The 21,907-nt window shown below is 44.8% G+C and overlaps 1 protein-coding gene across 1 annotated transcript in view; it reads right to left on the reverse strand.

Moving 5' to 3' along the window:
• The window catches only part of alkbh8 (alkB homolog 8, tRNA methyltransferase), a gene marked incomplete at its 5' end in the record, with an annotated part of 63,139 nt that overhangs the window by 5,977 nt on the left and 35,255 nt on the right, over positions 1–21,907 (reverse strand). Inside the window, 2 exons of the mRNA XM_084322018.1 lie at positions 17,207–17,487; positions 19,222–19,379. Coding sequence (XP_084178144.1) covers positions 17,207–17,487; positions 19,222–19,379 — 439 coding nt within the window. The remainder of the gene's footprint in view (positions 1–17,206; positions 17,488–19,221; positions 19,380–21,907) is intronic.

Below are 21,907 nucleotides of genomic sequence, written 5' to 3' on the forward strand. Positions count from 1 at the left end.
TTTACTCTACGCTTATCCTAGGCAACTTGATTGATTTGTGTTATTATTCTAATTTGTGACCTGTCCTGTCTAAATGTTTAAATGTTGAGCGATTTTCAGTGTCAAATTTCCCACGGGATAATAAAAGTATTTCTATTCTATTCTAACATAACCACTACATACCCTTAACTTAACCACTACCTACATAACCACTACCTACCCTTAACTAAACCACTACCTACCCTCAACGAAACCACTACCTACCCTTAACTTAACCACTACCTACCCTTAACTAAACCACTACCTACCCTTAACTAAACCACCACCTACCCTCAACTAAACCACTACCTATCCTTAACTAAACCACTACCTACCCTTAACTTAACCCTTAACTACCCTTAACTAAACCACCACCTACCCTTAACTTAACCCTTAACTACCCTTAACTTAACCACTACCTACCCTTAACAGAGCGGCAGCTCAATAGTGGCAGGAGGCCTCCAGGCTCCAAAACAGGGGGCAGCGACGGCTGCCAGACATTGACCTTGGACTAATAGGAACCCAAGGAGGACAATACACTACCTGAAGCATACTGCACCTTATGTAATACTGTGAATATATATTTCATTTAGTTAGATAGTTAAATTATATTGACCAAATTGTTTACACTGCTGTGTTGTTTTTTACTACCTGTACCCCCCCCTTCCCCCATGCTCAGTATATTTTTACTGTATTTATTTCTGTATATTTTATTTCATTTGTATTCTATTTTACTCTACTCTTATCCTAGGCAACTTGATTGATTTGTGTTATTATTCTAATTTGTGACCTGTCCTGTCTAAATGTTTAAATGTTGAGCGATTTTCAGTGTCAAATTTCCCACGGGATAATAAAAGTATTTCTATTCTATTCTAACATAACCACTACATACCCTTAACTTAACCACTACCTACATAACCACTACCTACCCTTAACTAAACCACTACCTACCCTCAACGAAACCACTACCTACCCTTAACTTAACCACTACCTACCCTTAACTAAACCACTACCTACCCTTAACTAAACCACCACCTACCCTTAACTCAGGGGTCAGCAACCTTTACTATAAAAAAAGCCACTTTTCCCCCCTCCCACAAAATAAAATGCTCAGGGAGCCGCACAACCTATTTACCCTTAAAATGATGATAACACAGTGTATAACGTTTTATATATCCCCAAGCATTCCCCACATTTAGCATAAAACGCCTGACAATTGCATACCCAAAGTAATTTGCGATTTATTATACTTTATACTTATAGCACACAGTTTGTTGCATTAATGGAATTATAAAGCAACAAAAAGAAAAATGTTGACTTTATGGCTGTGTAGACATATTTTTAAATAAAACACAAGAGGAGACAAAACACTGGTGTCTGTAGACCGACTTTGAAATAAAACCCTGAACTATTCAGGTATATTTGAGTCCTTCCCTTATTTGTGGAACATTTATAAAATAAAAAGTAGTCCACTTTGAAAAAAGACTACCATGTGTAGACCTACTTTGAAATAAAACACAGAAAAGGAGAAAAAACACTGACATCTGTAGACCTACTTTGAAATAAAACCCTGAACTATGCAGCTCTATTTGAGTCCTTCCCTTATTTGTGGAAAATCTATAAAATAAAAAGTACATTTTTCGTTGTTCGCAAATTTCGCACGACATATCAGGCATACAGGTAAGCCTGCATCGTTAGTCATGAAAGCAAATGAATCTGTCCACGCTGAATTAAACCCTCTATTTTCCTCAGACTTTCCTTTTTTTGGATTTATCCATGGTTAGCTTACTGGGGGGTCGGAAACTCAAGATTAGCCACTTGCAGACGGCAGGGAGAGGCGCGGGTGTGACGTACTGTATATTTTAGTTGATGAAGTATTTTTTCATTTCAGTGTCACAGTATGACATCAATCTCCAAAAAAAAAAATTATTATTATTATAAATTTTTTGGGGCCAGGGAGCCGCAGCTGATTGGCTAAAGAGCCACATGCGGCTCCGGAGCCGCAGGTTGCAGACCCCTGCCTTAACCCTTTCAGTGCCACGGACAACATATCTCGTTTTATCAGCCCCCCCGTTGAGTGCCCACAACGACAAATATCGTTTTATTAGCGATCTGAAATCATATTTCATCAACCGAGACTCCCGTTGGTACACCAGCCCCTACAGGAGCTCAGAATGGAAAAAAGCGCCCCCTATCGTCTATCCCTGTGTAACTGCAGGTCAGTCGCTTAGACTGACCTTGGATCTGTAGATATGTAGAGGCGGAGCCAGCTGGCTCCTTGTTCTGGCAAGAAGTCTGATCAACATGGAAGTCATCGCGGGACGGTAATCAGCCTGGAATATATATTCACAGCAGCCAATAATCAATCAATAAGCGTGATCGATATTTGGAATGGCGATCAGGAATTGGAATAATCTTTTTGGAGAACATCTGATCTGAGGTAAGGAATCTATTTTACCAGTCTTGGGATAATCAGGAGTTGTATTCGCTGAGATCTCAGCGTTTGCCCTATGTGTGATGTGTCTGTGTGTGCGCGATCGCTGATGAGGAAATAAGATGATGTGTTACCCTGGAACCCTGGAGTTAGACAAGAACATACATACCTTTTTCTTCTCTGTGCATGCAGTAGGAGTAGGAAGACGTTGGGAACTAGGCTAATGGAGGAACCTACTTCCAGTGACTGACGCTAAGCTAGGCTAACGGTGCACGTCTTCCTACTCCTACTGCATGCACAGAGAAGAAAAAGGTATGTATCTTTAACACTCCAACATTTTGGGAACCCTGGAGTTAGACAAAAAGATGCATACCTTTTTCTTCTCTGTGCATGCAGTAGGAGTAGGAAGACGTTGGGAACTAGGCTAATGGAGGAACCTACTTCCAGTGACTGACGCTAAGCTAGGCTAACGGTGCGCATCTTCCTACTCCTACTGCATGCACAAAGAAGAAAAAAGGCATGTATCATCTTGTCTAACTCCAGGGTAGATGGCAAATAAGCTAATTTCCCAAAATGTTAGAGTTTTCCTTTAACTAAACCACTACCTACCCTTAACTTAACCCTTAACTACCCTTAACTTAACCCTTAACTACCCTTAACTTAACCACTACCTACCCTTAACACATTGGTCGCCAAAAACGGCGTAAGTCGTTATTGCCCGCCATGCGTTGAGCGCCAACAACGGCGTAAATCGTTTTTGGGATCAATATAAAAAATGTTCGCCATGGCATTCATAATTCATCCAGCCTCCCTCCGGACTGCAGCGTCACCCTGTATGAGATTGCAACGCCTCAATACCGCCGCCTGGTGGATGGTCGGGCGAGTTACACTCTCGCCAAAACCGGAAGTGGCGATCGGTTTGTCGAGGAAATCCCTCCGGCAGTCATATCTTGTTACGTGGATCCAGACAAACACTGTAGTGCATTTGGATCGCTTTCGAAACGCAATAATCGATATGATTTCAGCGTTTATTGCGCCATACAAACCGGAAATGGATGTAGGAGATCAACGTCAAATAATTGGGATCTTTTTCCTCCAGTCTCATCGGCGAACGGTAAGACGAATATAACGTTATTTTCAGCCCGATTGTTTATTCATTTCACTGCAAACCATCTGCTCAACATATCAACCCATACTAAATAAAGCAGTTACTGACTATCAAGGAATTATTATTATTTTATTTTTTTATTTATCTTTTTCCCCCTCCATTTTCCTCCGATTTTTCTCCCATCCCAATGTTAGTCGTATGCCAATTCCCAATCCCCTTCCTGGTCGCTGCGCACTTACCCCCCACAGTCAGATCATCTGGGAGAGTGGAGGCTATCACGTGCTTCCTCCGACACACGTCCAGCCAATCAACCGCTTCTTTTCACCTGGCAGCGCGGATCCTCCCCGAGAGGGCGTAGCGTGTGGAAGGATCACACTATCCCACTCAGGTCCTATCCGCGCTTAGCAGGCGCCCCGACCGAACTGTAGGAGTCGCTGTTTACAACGACCCGGACCCACCCCGCCAGCTTCTCCCACCCTCTAATACAGCCAATTGTATTAGTGTGAACGGCCAGCCAAGCTGGTGACAATCCCGGAGCTGTGAGCTGGATTCGAACACAGGCGAATCCAGCTCACAGCTCCGGGGTTGGTGACGAACGCAATCTCCGCTACGCCACCTAACCGCCCTTGACGATCAAGGAATTATAAACAACCCCCCCCCCCCCTTTCCTTCAGCATGATGAAGCATAATGTATACCGATCATATACATTTGAATTTTTTAATATAGCGTGTATAGGAAAGAAACACCAATCGATAATTTATCATATATATCATACCAAGGCCTATAACTAGCGGTTTTGGAATTACAGCAGAAAAGCTTAAAAACATACTTATATTCTAGACGGTATTAACACTACAATGTATGAATGAAAAAATATAACGTTCCCACATCCTGAACGATAGATAATCGATGTTGAATGGGCCATAGTAATGTCAATATAGCAATACAATTTAAAAAGTTATAGCCCTGCAAATAAGGTAAACATCTCCATAGGCTTTCAACGGTGGCACACTGGGTACAATGATGGGCACAACCCCGGCGCCCAATGTGTTAACTTAACCCTTAACTACCCTTAACTTAACCACTACCTACCCTTTACATAACCACTACATACCCTTAACTTAACCACTACCTACCCTTAACTAAACCACTACCTACCCTCAACTAAACCACTACCTACCCTTAACTTAAAGGGGACATGTCTTGCTATTCTTTTCACTATTTGGGCAACTTTACACAATTCCTGTGAGTCTATGGAACACATCTGTAAAGTTATTATATTTTTTTTAAATCATTGTTTTGTATTTCTCAAAAGCAGCATTTTTCCACTTCAAGATTCCAAGCTGTTTTGACCTGGCTCCGCCCATAAGCGCTTTGAGTGACAGTCACCCACAGTCTGCACTGGCAGACAGAGAGACAGAGAGAGAGAGATAGAGAGATAGAGGAGGGGGATAATAATAAATTTTGCCGTGGGGGCATAACCCCACGGGACAATGCATTGGTAACTTGTTTCAAATGACAATATATACCTGTGAATATTATTGCACGGATCGGAATACGGGCGCGTGCGTGGGAGTCAAAGATATTTTGACAGTGATATGCGAGTGCTCACAGGGAGAAGACCCATACCAGCTCCGCGCGCCGGTCGAGGTTGTGTGTGTGTAAATGCGTGTGTGTTTCCCCGCGCGCCGGTCGAGGTTGTGTGTGTGTAAATGCGTGCGTGTTTCCCCACACGCCGGTCGAGGTTGTGTGTGTGTAAATGCGTGTGTGTTTCCCCGACAAGCTCCTGTCCCTGTCCCTCTCTATCTCTCTCTCCCTCTCTCGCTCATTCTCTGCCTCTCTCTGTCAAAACCCGCTTGAGGAAGTGTCGGGTATTTCCACTCGCTCTGTTGTTGAGCGAATGGTTGCGCTACAACCATAGAGGGGGCGTTACTGCAGATCAGCTCCTTGCTACGTAGCCAAGCGAGTCAAATCAGAATGACCTAGTTCACTGGGGGAGGAGATTGTCTCAACTGAATTAGAGCAATCCGCCAAAATGAAACAGACCCATTGATACAAACCCCCATTGCTATAAAACAATGCTAAACACTGGAAAAGGCCATTTATAAGACACATGACCTTTAACTCTTAACTACCCTTAACTTAACCACTACCTACCCTTAACTAAACCATTAACTACCCTGAACTAAACCACTACCTACCCTTAACTAAACCATTAACTACCCTTAACTAAACCACTACCTACCCTTAACTAAACCATTAACTACCCTTAACTAAACTACTACATACCCTTAACTAAACTACTACATACCCTTAACTAAACCACTACCTACCCTTAACTAAACCATTAACTACCCTTAACTAAACCACTACCTACCCTTAACTAAACCACTACCTACCCTTAACTAAACTACTACATACCCATAACTAAACCACTACATACCCTCAACTAAACCACTACCTACCCTTAACTAAACCATTAACTACCCTTAACTAAAGCACTACCTACCCTTAACTAAACCACTACCTACCCTTAACTAAACCATTAACTACCCTTAACTAAACCATTAACTACCCTTAACTAACCCACTACCTACCCTTAACTAAACCACTACATACCCTTAACTAAACCACTACCTACCCGTAACTAAACTACTACCTACCCTTAACTAAACTACTACCTACCCTTAACTAAACCATTAACTACCCTTAACTAACCCACTACCTACCCTTAACTAAACCACTACATACCCTTAACTAAACTACTACCTACCCTCAACTAAACCACTACCTACCCTTAACGTTAGGTTATGACTATAACCAAGTTCTGTTAGTATGGTGATTAATTAGAGCTGCCGCGGTATTGATGTTTTCCTTACTGCACAAATGTGCAAAATATTTCCTACCGCCGCGGTTATTACCGCACACACAAAAAAAAAAAAGTTTTAATGCATTTTTTTTGTAGTCTACTCTTTATAGCATATAGCCTGCCTCTAGTCTAAATGTCTATCTTTAGAGGATGACTTTGCAGCATGAATATTGTTTGGGATTCGGCATGCACGCATTCGTTATTAAAAGTTAAACACGGATTCGAAGTCTCCCCTCGGTGTCGCGAGCAGGGGTGGTAGCGGCGCGCCCGCCGGTTACCCCCCCGACCCTTTCTTCTTATTATTATAACGTTACTACTTATGATTACAAAGGCATTCGATTTGTGGCATTAACGATAGTATAGTTACACGTTCGTATTTACCGGACCATAGCAAGGCAAGCGTTACTCAATTAATATCTAAGTTCCTTTCTTTGCTCAGAGCGTGCCGAGTTGTACCCAATCTGCGGTCTGTTAATAAAGTTTTCAATCAGACAAGTGTATAGAACGAAGGGCTTTTATTATAACATTTCGTTGCAGTAAAATCATTATGCCTCGTTCCCTGAGGAGCGACGGCGTCGGTAATCCACTCCGGTCTCCGGTGGGAGCTAACGTACTATTAGCCATGTTGTGACTGTGAGCTCTGATCAATGGCTCATGGCTGAGATTCAGGAAGTAAAAGCACTGCAAGATGCGCCAGTATGTGACGCGTATCTCTTCTGACCAATCAGTGGTCTGCAGTGTTTCATGTGACTTTTCTGGTACCCAATAGGGTCGCTTGGAATCTCGACAGAGAAGTAGGGTATATCTGCAGAGCCGCAAGCCCAACGAGAGCGTAATAATAATAATAATATAATAAAAAACAGCGGTGATGCCGGTATTCAGCCCAACGCTGCGGTGGGCATGATGTAGCAGCTCTACCTTTAATCCCAATATTTGTCTGACCACACCCCTATCAGCTTACCCATATAAGCAGGGGTGGGGCCACCCACTCGCCTCCTTCCCAAGCTTTCACCACAAGGCGGGATCAAGGGCTGCAGCGGCGTCGGACGCCGAGCGTCACCATACTAACAGAACTTGGTTATAGTCATAACCTAACGTTCTGTATCGTATGGCTCTCGCTCGGCGTCACTCTCTGCACAAGGGAGGCCGAGCGAGAGCCATCGGCCGACAAATACACCCCGCTGAAAGCCCCCCACAACCATCAGAACAGGGAGGGCCGAGCCCCCCCGACCCCCCCTAATGGAGGGCACCCCCCCTATTGGGGGCTTCACGGGAGGGCGACGGACCCGACCGTGCGAAGAGGCACTCAAGCAACTCAACGCACAGGGTGAGCAGACCGTGGCTTGACCCCACGACTACACACGCACAACCCGCATGCCACCCGGGAACGAACGGAGGGAACAACCTCGTTACTGCCCCCAGAATCACGGGGTCAAGGGCAAACCCAACCCCGTGGCAAGGCCGTAGCAGCGGAGCGCGAAGGAAGACCCAGACCCACAAAAAGGGACTGGACCCCCTGGAACGGGGGCCCGGAGAAGTCCATGATGCCAGCATCAAGACCCCACCAGGTGGGCACTTAGTGACCCCGCCCCCCACATCGCCAGCGTATTCGGACAAAGGCCCCTCAGCCGAGCGGGCCCTGTCCCCCCAATAGTACACCGCCTGGCACACTGACCCTGCAGAACAGGCAGTCAGCATGGCCGTAAGCACACAAAAAAGGTTAACCAACGGAAGCAGGCAGCGCACCGGGGAAAAACCAGGCAACAGGCTGTTAACCCTAGCCTGGAGACTGCGGACAAGACAGGCGCCAGAGGGGACAGCTGAACACAGCCGCCCCGGCGGAAGGGGCGTAAGCTGGCGTTGTTGCATGACCAAGCCTCCATTAAAAAAGCCCCCACCCAGAGGGGTTGAGGCAGAGAAGGCTGACACGATTGGCAGACGTCACGAACGTGCAGGGGCACCCTCAACCGGTGAACCCGGGAGTTGACACTGCTCCAACACACCAGGGAATCAACCACCTTGGTGTTACCCAATGCGGTGGTTGTTCCTATAACCCCTCAAGAAAAAAACTCCAAAACACACCTGCGGATATACACCGGCTATACCGCAGTACAAGTGTTTCAGTTTTCAAAAAAAGGTTAACCCAGGCCTACGGGTCAACAAAACATGACTTCGGACCGGGCCCGGTGATACGGGAAGCACAGGGTCACCAGAGGAGGTCAAAGACCACCCCAACAGGCCCCTCTTCGCCATGCGTGAGAGAGGAGCGAAAAAGAATGGAGAACCAGCCCCAAGCACACCGTACTTGGTATTCCCAGGCGGTCTCCCAACCAAGTACTAACCAGGACCAACCTGTGTAGCGGCCGAGATCTGACGAGATCGAGCGTGTACAGGTCGGCATGGCCGTAAGCCATTACGACAGTGCTGAGTAAAAAATTTACCCAACCAGGGTCTCCATAGCGCTTAACCCTGTGACACCCGGACCGACCTGGCATTTTTGCCCCTGAAAAAAGCCCAAGTCCCTCAGGGTACCAGAACAGCAGATCTGCATCCCCGGCGGACAACGGGTTCAACTGATCCGGACCAGCGTGACCAGAACCAGTCCCGTGCCCTAACCACGCCGACATGCCTACTCCAGGAGAAGGGGCAGATATGCGTGTTGATCTTAAACATGAAAAGAAGGCGCCACCCAGACGTTCGGGCGAACCGCGCCCGGTGGCCCACCCCCAGGGCGTGAGACCCCTCTACATATGTTCAGATCCATTCCGTCATCATCCCCCAGATATGAACGAGAATCCGTCGATAACCAAACCAGGTCGTCGGATTTGGTCGTCGGAAGAGGAAAAACCTCCATCCCAGTTGCTTTATAAAAACGCCGTTTTAACCTCAAGCAACCAAGGCGTGCCAGTCAGTCGCCTGTTTACAGAACACCCCGAGCTAGCACTATACGTGCGTCGGGACACACCCACATCAATGAACAGGCTATTTAGACCCGTCATTGAATCCCCAAGGCGCCCAGGGGAACGACAAGAGGGGTGTGATACTTCCTAACTCCAACTCTTTTTAGTAGAAAAGAAGGAAGCACCAACAGTATGTATCCCAGTCTACACAGCCGGGGGTAAAAAAAATTCACATTTTTACATCCCACCACCCTCCCATAGGAAGGAGACGGGAATCCCCAGAGACTTCCCACGCGAGCTGTACAGATTGAAAAGAATATATTGCACCTTGAGCCATGTAAAAAATTGGTTTTAGGGCTCTCTGGGGAGGAGGCACTGAACCCATACACACTCAATAATCGAATTGAATTGAATACATACACAATAGAGTAGGACTCCTTCTAGAGGGTCCACTCACCTTGACAATCTGAGGAGGAGGCTCTGTACTCTGAAGGAGGCTCCCTCCTCACGGAAGGAGTCCCAACTCACAGAAGGCCCGAATAGGAGCTTGGTGAGGAGGAGCCCTGACCACCTCCCGAAACAGATCCATCACATGGACCTGAACAGCACACGGAAGTCCTACCAACAGAGATGCGCACGGTGACGTACTCTATGGCGGGGGAATTTCTGCGGTGCACACGCCCAATATTCCAGGCCGTGGGACCAGGAAACTAACTCCCCCCACCCCCCCCCCTCACCCTGTAACGTGCCGAACCGCAACGTGACAGGAACCTTGAAGGACAGGTGGGTTTACCCCTGACCAACAGAAAAAAGGGGAAGGAAAGGTTACCAGTTCACCCCTTTACGACCCCACACCCATGATACGATGTAATGACAAAAAGAGAGTATGACACAGTCATAGTCAGCTCTATGAAGCGTCTGACAGCTTCACACAGCGCATGAGCTAACCTGCTATCTGATTTTTACTAAGGAAAAAACACAGAATAGAGAGGGCTCTCCAAGAGCCCCGGTACCAAACTTACACATGTGCTTCTGTGGCCAGTCCAACCCAGTTGTAGGTCACATGACACACACAACCCATCATCACCTACAAAAAATGGCAAAAACACTCTACAGAGGAACGCCGTTTTTCATAATGAGAGAATACATAATTCTCGATTAGTATTGGCCACAGGCCTTGCTAAGCACACACGAAAGCGACCAAACAATCTTTTCCTTTAGGAAAATAAAGTTTCTCCAGCTGTTTTAGCACAACCTCAGCAATCAAGCTAAGGGTTACATCGTATCCCTACCACACAGTGACACAATGTAGTGCAACAACATGTCTGAGAGGAGGATGAAGAAGTCCCCAGGGAACCGAGGGGAAACACAATCCTCCTACTTTACCCTTAATACGGCCAGTTAAAACAGGAAAACCTGTTAATATGTGAACACACTGTTCATTGTCATTACAGGCTGAGAAAAGAATCATTCTTTACTCATTTGTCACTAAGCATAGCTTTATAGGTTAGTTAACCCCCTTAGTTGTGAGTACACGGTACATATAAACACACATGATGTTTCTCAACACAACAAACCAGATCATTTTCACATCTGTAACAACAACCCGATTTGCATGGAGAAGCTAAATACCAGTGACAAGACAATTCACACATAACTCGCGTCGTATCCTAAATGTAGTGCAGCAACACTCGTTTTTGGAAAACATCGTTATTTACAAAACATTTAGAAGGGAAAGCCAGAAGAAGTGTACAAGGTCTGGCCAAACCTTGCCTACCCGGAGCGTAGATCAAGCGAAGTGCAGTCTCAAGGCACCGTAGTAAACACAGCCGTCCTGTGTTGTCGATCTGGGCAGCGTCGCCGCTCCATCCCGTCGCTACGGTCCCTCTTGTTGACGCAGTCCTTGCCGTCCTGGCCCAGGGCAGGTTCGACGAACATCCTCTGTCAAAGATGACGTCGTAGTCAAGAGTGTTTAAAACATGTTATAATCAAAGCACGTTCAACAGAGTAGCATTAAGCTAACGGCCGCTCTAACCGTCGGTCGCTACCGCCCCTGCCCGCGAGACGCCGAGCAAACGGCGCACACAACCAGAGGGGAGCTTCGAATCCCCCCCGCCTCTCCCCGTGAGGGAGAGGGGAGTTGGGAACCGCGGCGGCGCGCGAGGGGCCGGAGCCACCCCGCGCTGGGCCTCGGCCGATAGCAGCAAGCTAACGTTTCCTAGCCTAGCCAGGTAGGCCACCTAGTGATCACAGCAGGCTAGCGCCGCAGCTAACAGCTGACTGGCTAACAGTAGGCCACCACTAGTACGTAAGCTAAACAGCTATCACCTGAACTTGTACACAATGATATAACACTCACTCAGACAGGCCACCGTTCTGAAACCCTCCTCACTTTTTAAGAGAAAAGAGAAACAAGATGTTAACACAGTTTTACAACGGTGATTTTACCAACACCCGACGGAGCCAGCACAATACCCAAATGGCCTGTAGCTGACTTGAACACAAATCTTCCACTACCGAACATCTATGCCCATATTTCCTCGTGAGGAATACTCTCATTTGGATATGAAAGATGGGGCTCACGGTGACAGAGAAAACATCCACTCGTCCAGAAAACACAGGGATCACCAGTGTTAATGGTCGTGGCCCACTAGTTAAACTATAATGGGCTTCAGACCAAGGTCTTCTGTCGCCTAAGAGGCTGAACAAAGGACCCTAGTCTGGGGCCGGTTTTCATAAACATTGTCAACTAGCCCCCATAGCACTAACAGACAAGTGGAGCTTGCCAGCAAAACATAACTCACCAAACCTGGAACCCACCGCTTCTCACAACAGCGGCGCGTCCTACAGCCCAGCTGTGTCTTTACCGCAACCAGCACACAGCAAGGACTGCAGTTGGAAAAGCATGTAGCGGCGCGAACTCCCAATACGAAAACCGGTGGAGGATTTTTAGAATGATCATCATCTTCCAGACACTCCAGTACGAAGACAATATCGCCGTATTTTCTCGAAAATAGTGAGAGAGAAAATAAAGATATGATGTCAACGTATCCTTGTTTTCCAACTCTTCTCCTACCATCACATCACTTCAAGTGGGGATCTACCGAGGCACTTCCTTGTGGTGAAAGCGAGAAGGAGGCGAGTGGGTGGCCCCACCCCTGCTTATATGGGTAAGCTGATAGGGGTGTGGTCAGACAAATATTGGGATTAAAGGTACATTGTGGTCTTTATTCAGTGCGCGTGCACGTGTGCGAGGACAGTGCAGAGAGTGATGCCGAGCGAGAGCCATACGATACAGAACTAAACCATTAACTACTGTTACAAAGGGTCAGATTAAACCGAATATATATATTTATTGCCTGAGATCCCATGTATAATATTTGTATATCGTTTGATATCCCTTGTATATTCTTTGTACATATACACGGAATATCCCTTTACCTGGTACAGGACAGACCATAATATTCGTTCTCCTATTGGAAGCGATCCCCTAGGCGCCACGGCCATACCCCCAATGCCGAGTTCAAAGCCACCGCCAAGGCTTGTCTCAACATGCCCAGTTTTGCGCAGGAATACGAGACAGAAATGAGGTTGGCACTAGATTATTCACCGTACGTATAAATACGTCGCAGGTGGATACAGCAGTAGTCTTGTCTTATCCTAAAACGTTCGTTCAACGTATCGTTCGTTCCTTACTAGTAAAGCCTTCATCACGAGTCAACGACCAAGTGAAGTGAGCAACCTTGCGTCTAAATAGAGCACTTATAACCGCGTGCGAATAGGATAGTAAAAGTATCAGCGCTTAGTGAAATAACGTCAAGTTCGACCTAGTTAAATGTGAAGTACCGTGCACAGGAGAATCTACACCGGTGAATGCAGAGCCTTTTCCGGCTGGATTATTATATTGATTTGGTACCGTGGTTGCTGGAGCAGAGAACCGTCTACCCGCTGCTGTGTGGGATTTACCCGTGAGGAGCATCACTCGAGCCCGTCTCTAGGAGAGGCTGGCTGGCTTTCACCTATGCTGTCGCGCATACTTGGATTATAGCTGCTGCTTTCGTCTGCCGATCAAGGGAGTAATGTACCGCCTCCCGTAGCTGGAGCTTATTGATTCCCCGTTGATCCAGACTTTTGCATTCGAACATTCCTCCCCCCTGCTGGTTTACAACCGGAGGGAACCCCCTTAGTATCTCCAGCTGACCTACTAGTGTACTATATATAATTCTTATGCTACGGGTGGTATTAATTATCCCCTGCGTAATATGCTCATGGACTTACGCTCTTGACCTATTCATGCACATTCTTCGCCTTACAAGCGCAACTCTCAATCTTGATAAATAATGTAAGATAATCTTGGTGCTCTTCTAATAAATATTATTCTAAACAGTATTTCTTGTTAAGCCGTGTTATTGTGGGAGTGTTCATCACATATACCTGTGTACTGTATGGCCAGTAGTAATGTACATAACGCAGTAGTGGTTTAATGATACCATACTTATTCAATACAGTCAGGGAATTGTACCCCTCAGTTACAACTACCCTTAACTTAACTACTACCTACCCTTAATTAAACTACTACCTACCCTTAACTAAACTACTATCTACCCTTAACTAAACTACTACCTACCCTTAAGTAAACCACTCCCTACCCTTAACTAAACTACTACCTACCCTTAACTAAACTACTACCTACCCTTAACTAAACTACCCTTAACTAAACTACTACCTACCCTTAACTTAACCACTACCTATCCTCAACTAAACCACTACATACTAGGGCTGGGCGATATGGCCTAAATATGATATCACGATATTGTCTGACCTTTCGGCGATACACGATACACATCACAATGTTTTTCTTTTTTACCCCAAACAATTCATTATGAGGCTTACCAAGACAGTATTTGAGTTTGCAAGCTAACATTAAAGACAAAATAAAATACCCATGCATTTAGCATTTTTATATTATATATTAGATTTAGATTATTAGATTATATATTGCATATATTTAGCAATGAGATATTATATGATTTAGATATGAAATATGATGAATTGAAAATGGGGGACCCTGATGTAAACAAGACTAAAGTCTTTCTCTGGTCTGCATCCCCTTAACAATTGTATGTATTGAGCTGTACTGTACCCATTCTGCAATATGTTAATAAAGTTTTAAATCAATCAATCAATAGCATTTTAGCATTTTTATGAAACTACTGTATATATGTATGTCTCTAAATGTTTTGATGAATTGAAAATGGAGGACCCCTATGTAAAAAAGCCGAAAGTCTTTTTCTGGTCTTCATCCTCCTGTACTGTATTGTACCCATTCTGCAACCTTTTAATAAAGTTTTCATTCATTCATTCTGACGGAAACATAATAATTTTGATTGACAGTCGAGTCTGCCAATTACGTCACAGCGCTTGCACCCGCCCTGGTGTTCTTAGCACCAATCGGCAAGCGATATATTAGTTTTTAACTTCCTGAATGTCCTGTGTGCTGAACAACAACAAAGCTACTAACGTTAGCTCCCCGCGGCCGTCGAGTAGGAGACCAGTGCTCCACAGGATGACTAAATGAGGCATAATGATTTTACTACAACGAATGTTATAATAAAAGCCTTTCCATACATCTGTCTGATTGAAAACTTTATTAACAAACCGCGGAATGGGCATATCTCAGCACGGGCTGAGATATGAACGAGTAACGTGTGGACAGATTGAAGCGACACAATCCTCTTGGGCAAAACATCACGATATCCACGATACGTTGAAAAAGTGTATCGTTAATGAACTGTACCCGATATTTATATAATATCGTCATATCGCCCAGCCCTACTACATACCCTTAACTAAACCACTACCTACCCTTAACTAAACCACTACCTACCCTCAACTAAACTACTACCTACCCTCAACTAAACTACTACCTACCCTTAACTTAACCACTACCTACCCTCAACTTAACTACTACCTACCCTCAACTAACCCACTACCTACCCTTAACTAAACCACTACCTACCCTTAACTAAACCACTACCTACCCTCAACTAAACTACTACCTACCCTTAACTTAACCACTACCTACCCTCAACTTAACTACTACCTACCCTCAACTAAACCACTACCTACCCTTAACTTAACTACTACCTACCCTTAACTTAACTACTACCTACCCTTAACTAAACCATTAACTACCCTTAACTAACCCACTACCCACCCTTAACTAAACCACTACATGCCCTTAAAGGGGAACTCCAACATTTTGGGAAATTAGCTTATTTAACATCTTCCCTGGAGTTAGACAAGAAGATACATACCTTTTTTGTCTCTGTGCGTGCATTTTAGCTTTGGGAATAGACGCTCCGTTAGCATAGCTTAGCTTCATCACTGGAAGTGAGGCAGGATAGTAGCCTTACAGTGCCTTACAGTGTATTGCAAGGTCTGACATTGACCAAATTTGATATGCATGACCTTGGTGGGCTCTAGGTCAACTCCTGAAAAGGGGGTCAATGTCAGACCTTGCAATCAAAAGTTAGGGGGCGCACTGAAATTATGGCAAGGGTTATTAGCCCCCTAACTTTTGATTGCAAAGTCTGACATTGACCCCCTTTTCAGGAGTTGACCTAGAGCCCACCAAGGTCATGCATATCAAGTTTGGTCAATGTCAGACCTTGCAATACACTGTAAGGCTACTATCCTGCCTCACTTCCAGTGATGAAGCTAAGCTATGCTAACGGAGCGTCTATTCCCAAAGCTAAAATGCACGCACAGAGACAAAAAAGGTATGTATCTTCTTGTCTAACTCCAGGGAAGATGTTAAATAAGCTAATTTCCCAAAATGTTGGAGTTCCCCTTTAACTAAACTACTACCTACCCTCAACTAAACCACTACCTACCCTTAACTAAACCATTAACTACCCTTAACTTAACTACTACCTACCCTTAATTAAACTACTACCTACCCTTAACTAAACTACTATCTACCCTTAACTAAACTACTATCTACCCTTAAGTAAACCACTCCCTACCCTTAACTAAACTACTACCTACCCTTAACTAAACTACCCTTAACTAAACTACCCTTAACTAAACTACTACCTACCCTTAACTTAACCGCTACCTACCCTTAACTAAACTACTACCTACCCTTAACTTAACCACTACCTATCCTCAACTAAACCACTACATACCCTTAACTAAACCACTACCTACCCTTAACTAAACCACTACCTACCCTTAACTAAACCACTACCTACCCTCAACTAAACTACTACCTACCCTTAACTTAACCACTACCTACCCTCAACTTAACTACTACCTACCCTCAACTAACCCACTACCTACCCTTAACTAAACCACTACCTACCCTTAACTAAACCACTACCTACCCTCAACTAAACTACTACCTACCCTTAACTTAACCACTACCTACCCTCAACTTAACTACTACCTACCCTCAACTAAACCACTACCTACCCTTAACTTAACTACTACCTACCCTTAACTAAACCACTACCTACCCTCAACTAAACCACTACCGACCCTTAACTAAACCACTACCTACCCTTAACTAAACCACTACCTACCCTTAACTAAACCACTACCTACCCTCAACTAAACTACTACCTACCCTTAACTTAACCACTACCTACCCTCAACTAACCCACCCTCAACTAAACCACTACCTACCCTTAACTAAACCACTACCTACCCTCAACTAACCCACTACCTACCCTTAACTAAACCACTACCTACCCTCAACTAAACTACTACCTACCCATAACTTAACCACTACCTACCCTCAACTAAACCACTACCTACCCTTAACTAAACCACTACCTACCCTTAACTTAACCACTACCTACCCATAACTTACTGTAAACACTTCCTGGTTGATGGCAAGGTATTTCCCGTTGCCACAGCCCACATCGGCAAGCACACTTCCTGGTGTGAGCGAGGACAGGAAGTGACATACGCGGGGCCAGGGGGAGTGGCGGGTGCTGCTGAAGTGAGAGGCGATGGTGTCGTAGACACGGTGCACGTAGCGCTCCTCCAGACGTGCCGCATCGGCATGGCAACATGGGAGGGAGGGTGGAGACGGGGGGTGGGGGGATGAGACAGAAGCCCCGCCCTGACTGTCACAGGCTGAGGGGAAGTCTGCGAGATAACACACATTAAATATGACTCACACTCACATAGACAACACACAGACATCACACACACACACAAGACTCTCTCTCTCACATACACACACACACACACACTTTGCAATCAAAAGTTAGGGGGCTAATAACCCTTGCCATAATTTCAGTGTGCCCCCTAACTTTTGATTGCAAGGTCTGACATTGACCCCCTTTTCAGGAGTTGACCTAGAGCCCACCAAGGTCATGCATATCAAATTTGGTCAATGTCAGACCTTGCAATACACTGTAAGGCACTGTAAGGCTACTGTCCTGCCTCACTTCCAGTGATGAAGCTAAGCTATGCTAACGGAGCGTCTATTCCCAAAGCTAAAATGCACGCACAGAGACAAAAAAGGTATGTATCTTCTTGTCTAACTCCAGGGAAGATGTTAAATAAGCTAATTTCCCAAAATGTTGGAGTTCCCCTTTAAATCTTTTTTTTTTTTTTTTTTTTTTTAACGTGCATTGCACTATAGCGTATTGTATATTGTATGGTACAGTAACGGTCTCTGGAGCGCAACAGTAAGAAGCATTTGCACTGCAACGCATACACCTTACTGTAAATTGTACCTCATCCCATTTCTGCTTTGCACTATAGCGTATTGTATATTGTATGGTACAGTAACGGTCTCTGGAGCGCAACAGTAAGAAGCATTTGCACTGCAACGTATACACCTTACTGTAAATTCTACCTCTGTACCATACAATATACAATACGCTATAGTGCAATGCACGTTAAAAAAAAAAATAAAAAAAATTAAGGGAATCGAACTTGTCACAAACGGACCATAGGATCCACAGCCAAGCAGCGTTACCAATTGAGCTAGTTAGTCGATGGTAAAAAAGGGGGGATTACTGCTACATAATGCTGCCGCGACGGAGCTCCGCCGGGACAATATTATTAAACAGCGGCTCTGTCATTGAAGTGGGAAAAGTGAGCCGTATTGTATATTAGTATATATATTATTGCACTGCGATGTGAAAGGCGCCGCGAACTCCTTCCTAATGCTGCGGGCGGCGTTGAAGGCGGAAAGCGCCTGTGAACCACAGCAGCCTCGTTGCCGCGTCCTGGGGCTGCCGCGGGGCGTGGCCGCGGCGGGTCACGTGCCTGTCGGGGCCAATCAGGCCTACCCCGGAAATAGGAACGGTTGCGGAACAGCTACAGGCGCTCCGGCTCTGCAGCTTCACATGCATTCGCACACCCAGCACTAAGCTCTCGCTGACAACGTCGTTGTCATTATTAGAAGCAACGATGAAACAAATGTAATGATTGTTTCGTTCATCGCATAGGCTATTTAATTTTAGCCTATTTTAATACAATTCAAATAATCAAATTGTGCTTAGACTCAGGGAATTATTTTCACCGGACATTAAGACCGGAGAGATTAAATATGTCGGACTTCAACAGATTTTGCCGGTCAAATACCGGTAATTACCGGCTAACGGAAACGCTGACACACACACAGCCTGTCTCACCAGTCTGATCTATAACATAGAGCCTGTCTCACCTCAGTCTGATCTATAACATAATAACATAGAGCCTGTCTCACCTCAGTCTGATCAATAACATAATAACATAGAGCCTGTCTCACCAGTCTGATCTATAACATAGAGCCTGTCTCACCTCAGTCTAATCTATAACATAATAACATAGAGCCTGTCTCACCTCAGTCTGATCTATAACATAATAACATAGAGCCTGTCTCACCACAGTCGCAGGGTGTGTGTCTAATCTTGCGGAAGGTGAAGGATGTCCTGGTATCCCTCTTGCTCAGGGTGAGGTTGCTATGATTATCAAGGTGAGACAACGCAGCAGGGAATTGTGGGTCGCAAGATGGCACCATGTCAAACTTCCTGGGAGTAATCCTGAGAGGAGGAAGAGGATGAGGATGAGGTAAAACTGTCTCTACGTACTGAGAGGAGGAAGAGGATGAGGGAAAACTGTCTCTACGTACTGCATTCAAACATAGTAAATAAAACCTCAGTGTAGTAGTGCAGTGGTTCCCAAAGTGGTCTAGGGGTCGCGAGCCGCCGTGGGGGGGTCGCCAGATGATAAAAAATAAAATAAAAAAACGATTTCGAAATAATTTTTATTTTTATTTTTTTATGCAATCAGGCCACTGAACTTAGAAGCAGGCCAGGCCAGTGTTTCTAGTTGCAGCGGCGCAATAGTTAGATAACCTAGGTGGGGAACAACCAGGAGATCACTGCAACTCACACAAGTTGGAGAACTATCTCTCTCTCTCTCGCTCACACACACACACAAAGGGAGCCGCATGTGATTGGTGGAGGCAGGACCCTTACAAAAAACAAAAAATCCATCAAAATTAGTGTTGTTGCTAATCATTGACACATGCTAGCCTGTAATAATCCCCCCCAGAAAAATATAATTTGCATTTGATATATTGCAAATATATGCCATCACACACACTGGCATTTAAAGGGTTAGAATTATAAAATTAATATGTGGTGTTATGATCAGGGCTGAAGTTGAATAAAATATTTATTTTTATTTAATTTTTTTTAAGATTTTTTTTTAAGTGATTTCACGTCACCGGTGCTACTTTCTAACGTGAGGCCAGTGTTTGTTTACATTTTCATTTCATTCAAAGGATCCGAACCGATTGAAGTTATTATGGATACCATGACTGTGGTAAGTTTTCATTTATGTTTTTAGATGGAAGGCTGTATTCCATCTGTCTAACGTTAGCGAATATTGTGAGATTGATGAATAGGACATAACGTTGCTGGACTATCGACCTAGTTAGCCCCTTTCGTGACTGCGATGCATGGCTACAGGGTTTGGGTGAGTGAATCCACACTCGTGGTATTATTATAACTCATTTATTGTGTAACGCTAGCCCCTTAAAACTTACCACAGTCATGGTATCCATAATAACTTCAATCGGTTAGGATCCTTTGAATGAAATGAAAATGTAAACAAACACTGGCCTCACGTTAGAAAGTAGCACTGGTGACGTGAAATCACTGAGCCCAGAGAGGAGTGGTTTGGCAAAAGATTGTTCCGAGTATATCTGCTTAGAAAACGTAAATGTCGAATTCAATAATTTTGTATTTCTCCACGTGGTAAATACACAGGTCACAACATGTTTACAGGAAAGTTTTGGAGTTGTATTTGGAGTGTATTTCGTGACTGTAGGGGACTTCAGGGTAAAGGTCTGACCCACTTCCAGTGATGAAGCTAAGCTACGCTAACGGTGCTGGCGTTCCCTAAACCTAATGCATGCAGAGCAGAGCATGTGAGCGGAGCGCGAGCGGTGGATTTTGAAGTGAGCGTGGAGTGGGCTTTAAAATGGGTCAGAGTGACTCCGGAGCAAGAGCTCTCCTCCGCTCCCAGCCGCTCCGAGCCGCTCAGTGCACACGATCACACAGTGGTTTAAACGTAATAGACGTAATATACATGTAGTACAATGCCAAAGCAATAGGTGGCGATGTAGTTCAAACATGAAGGCCATTTTCAACCAATCAGAAGGGTGAACGCGCTCACTACACATCCTGAACAGAAATGAAATCCGCCATCTTTAAATCACCTCGGGACTCGGGTGAACTAGTATTTAGCAACATTTATTTTCAGCAAGAAACAAACAAAGTGCAATAAAAAAAGGATACATTCACTGTGTTCTGCCTCATTTATTGATGAAACGAAACCAACATCAACACAATGTACCACCAAGAGCGGAGAGTTTAGTCTCACAAAAAGAGCGCTGACGTTGTTAGCTTACATGCTAACGTGAATGGGATCTGCCAGTATAAAAGCTTAGCATTGCGGCTAGGCTAGCTACATTAGCATAGTGAAGCTAGTAGAATGGTTGCAAACATTATTTAACAGATTTCAGAATGGGTATAATACAATACGGCTCAATACAAACAATTGTTAAGGGGATGCAGACTGTTGTAGTTTGGTCAAATCAAGCTAGAGCGGAGAGTTTAGTCTCACAAAAAGAGCGCTGACGTTGTTAGCTTACATGCTAACGTGAATGGGATCTGCCAGTATAAAAGCGTAGCATTGCGGCTAGGCTAGCCACATTAGCATAGTGAAGCTAGCAGAATGGTTGCAAACGTTATTTAACAGATTTCAGAATGGGTAGAATACAATACGGCTCAATACAAACAATTGTTAACACTTGTTGCCACGCCCGAGATTTCCGTTGAATGCCCATCACGAGATTTCTCGTTTTTTTTTTTATTTATTTTTTTATTAGCGATCTGAAATCATATTGCATCAAGCGAGCCTACCGTTGGATATCCAGTCACCCCAGGCTCTCAGATGTGGAAAAAAGCGCCCCCTATCGTCTCCCAGATGGTAAATCACCCTTTTGGATTGGACTCAATGAAAGTGAATGGGATAAAGGATTTCTGACTCCACATTTTAC

This window comes from Notolepis coatsorum (genome assembly GCF_963971535.1).
Source record: "Notolepis coatsorum genome assembly, chromosome: 1".
NCBI classification, from domain to species: domain Eukaryota; kingdom Metazoa; phylum Chordata; class Actinopteri; order Aulopiformes; family Paralepididae; genus Notolepis; species Notolepis coatsorum.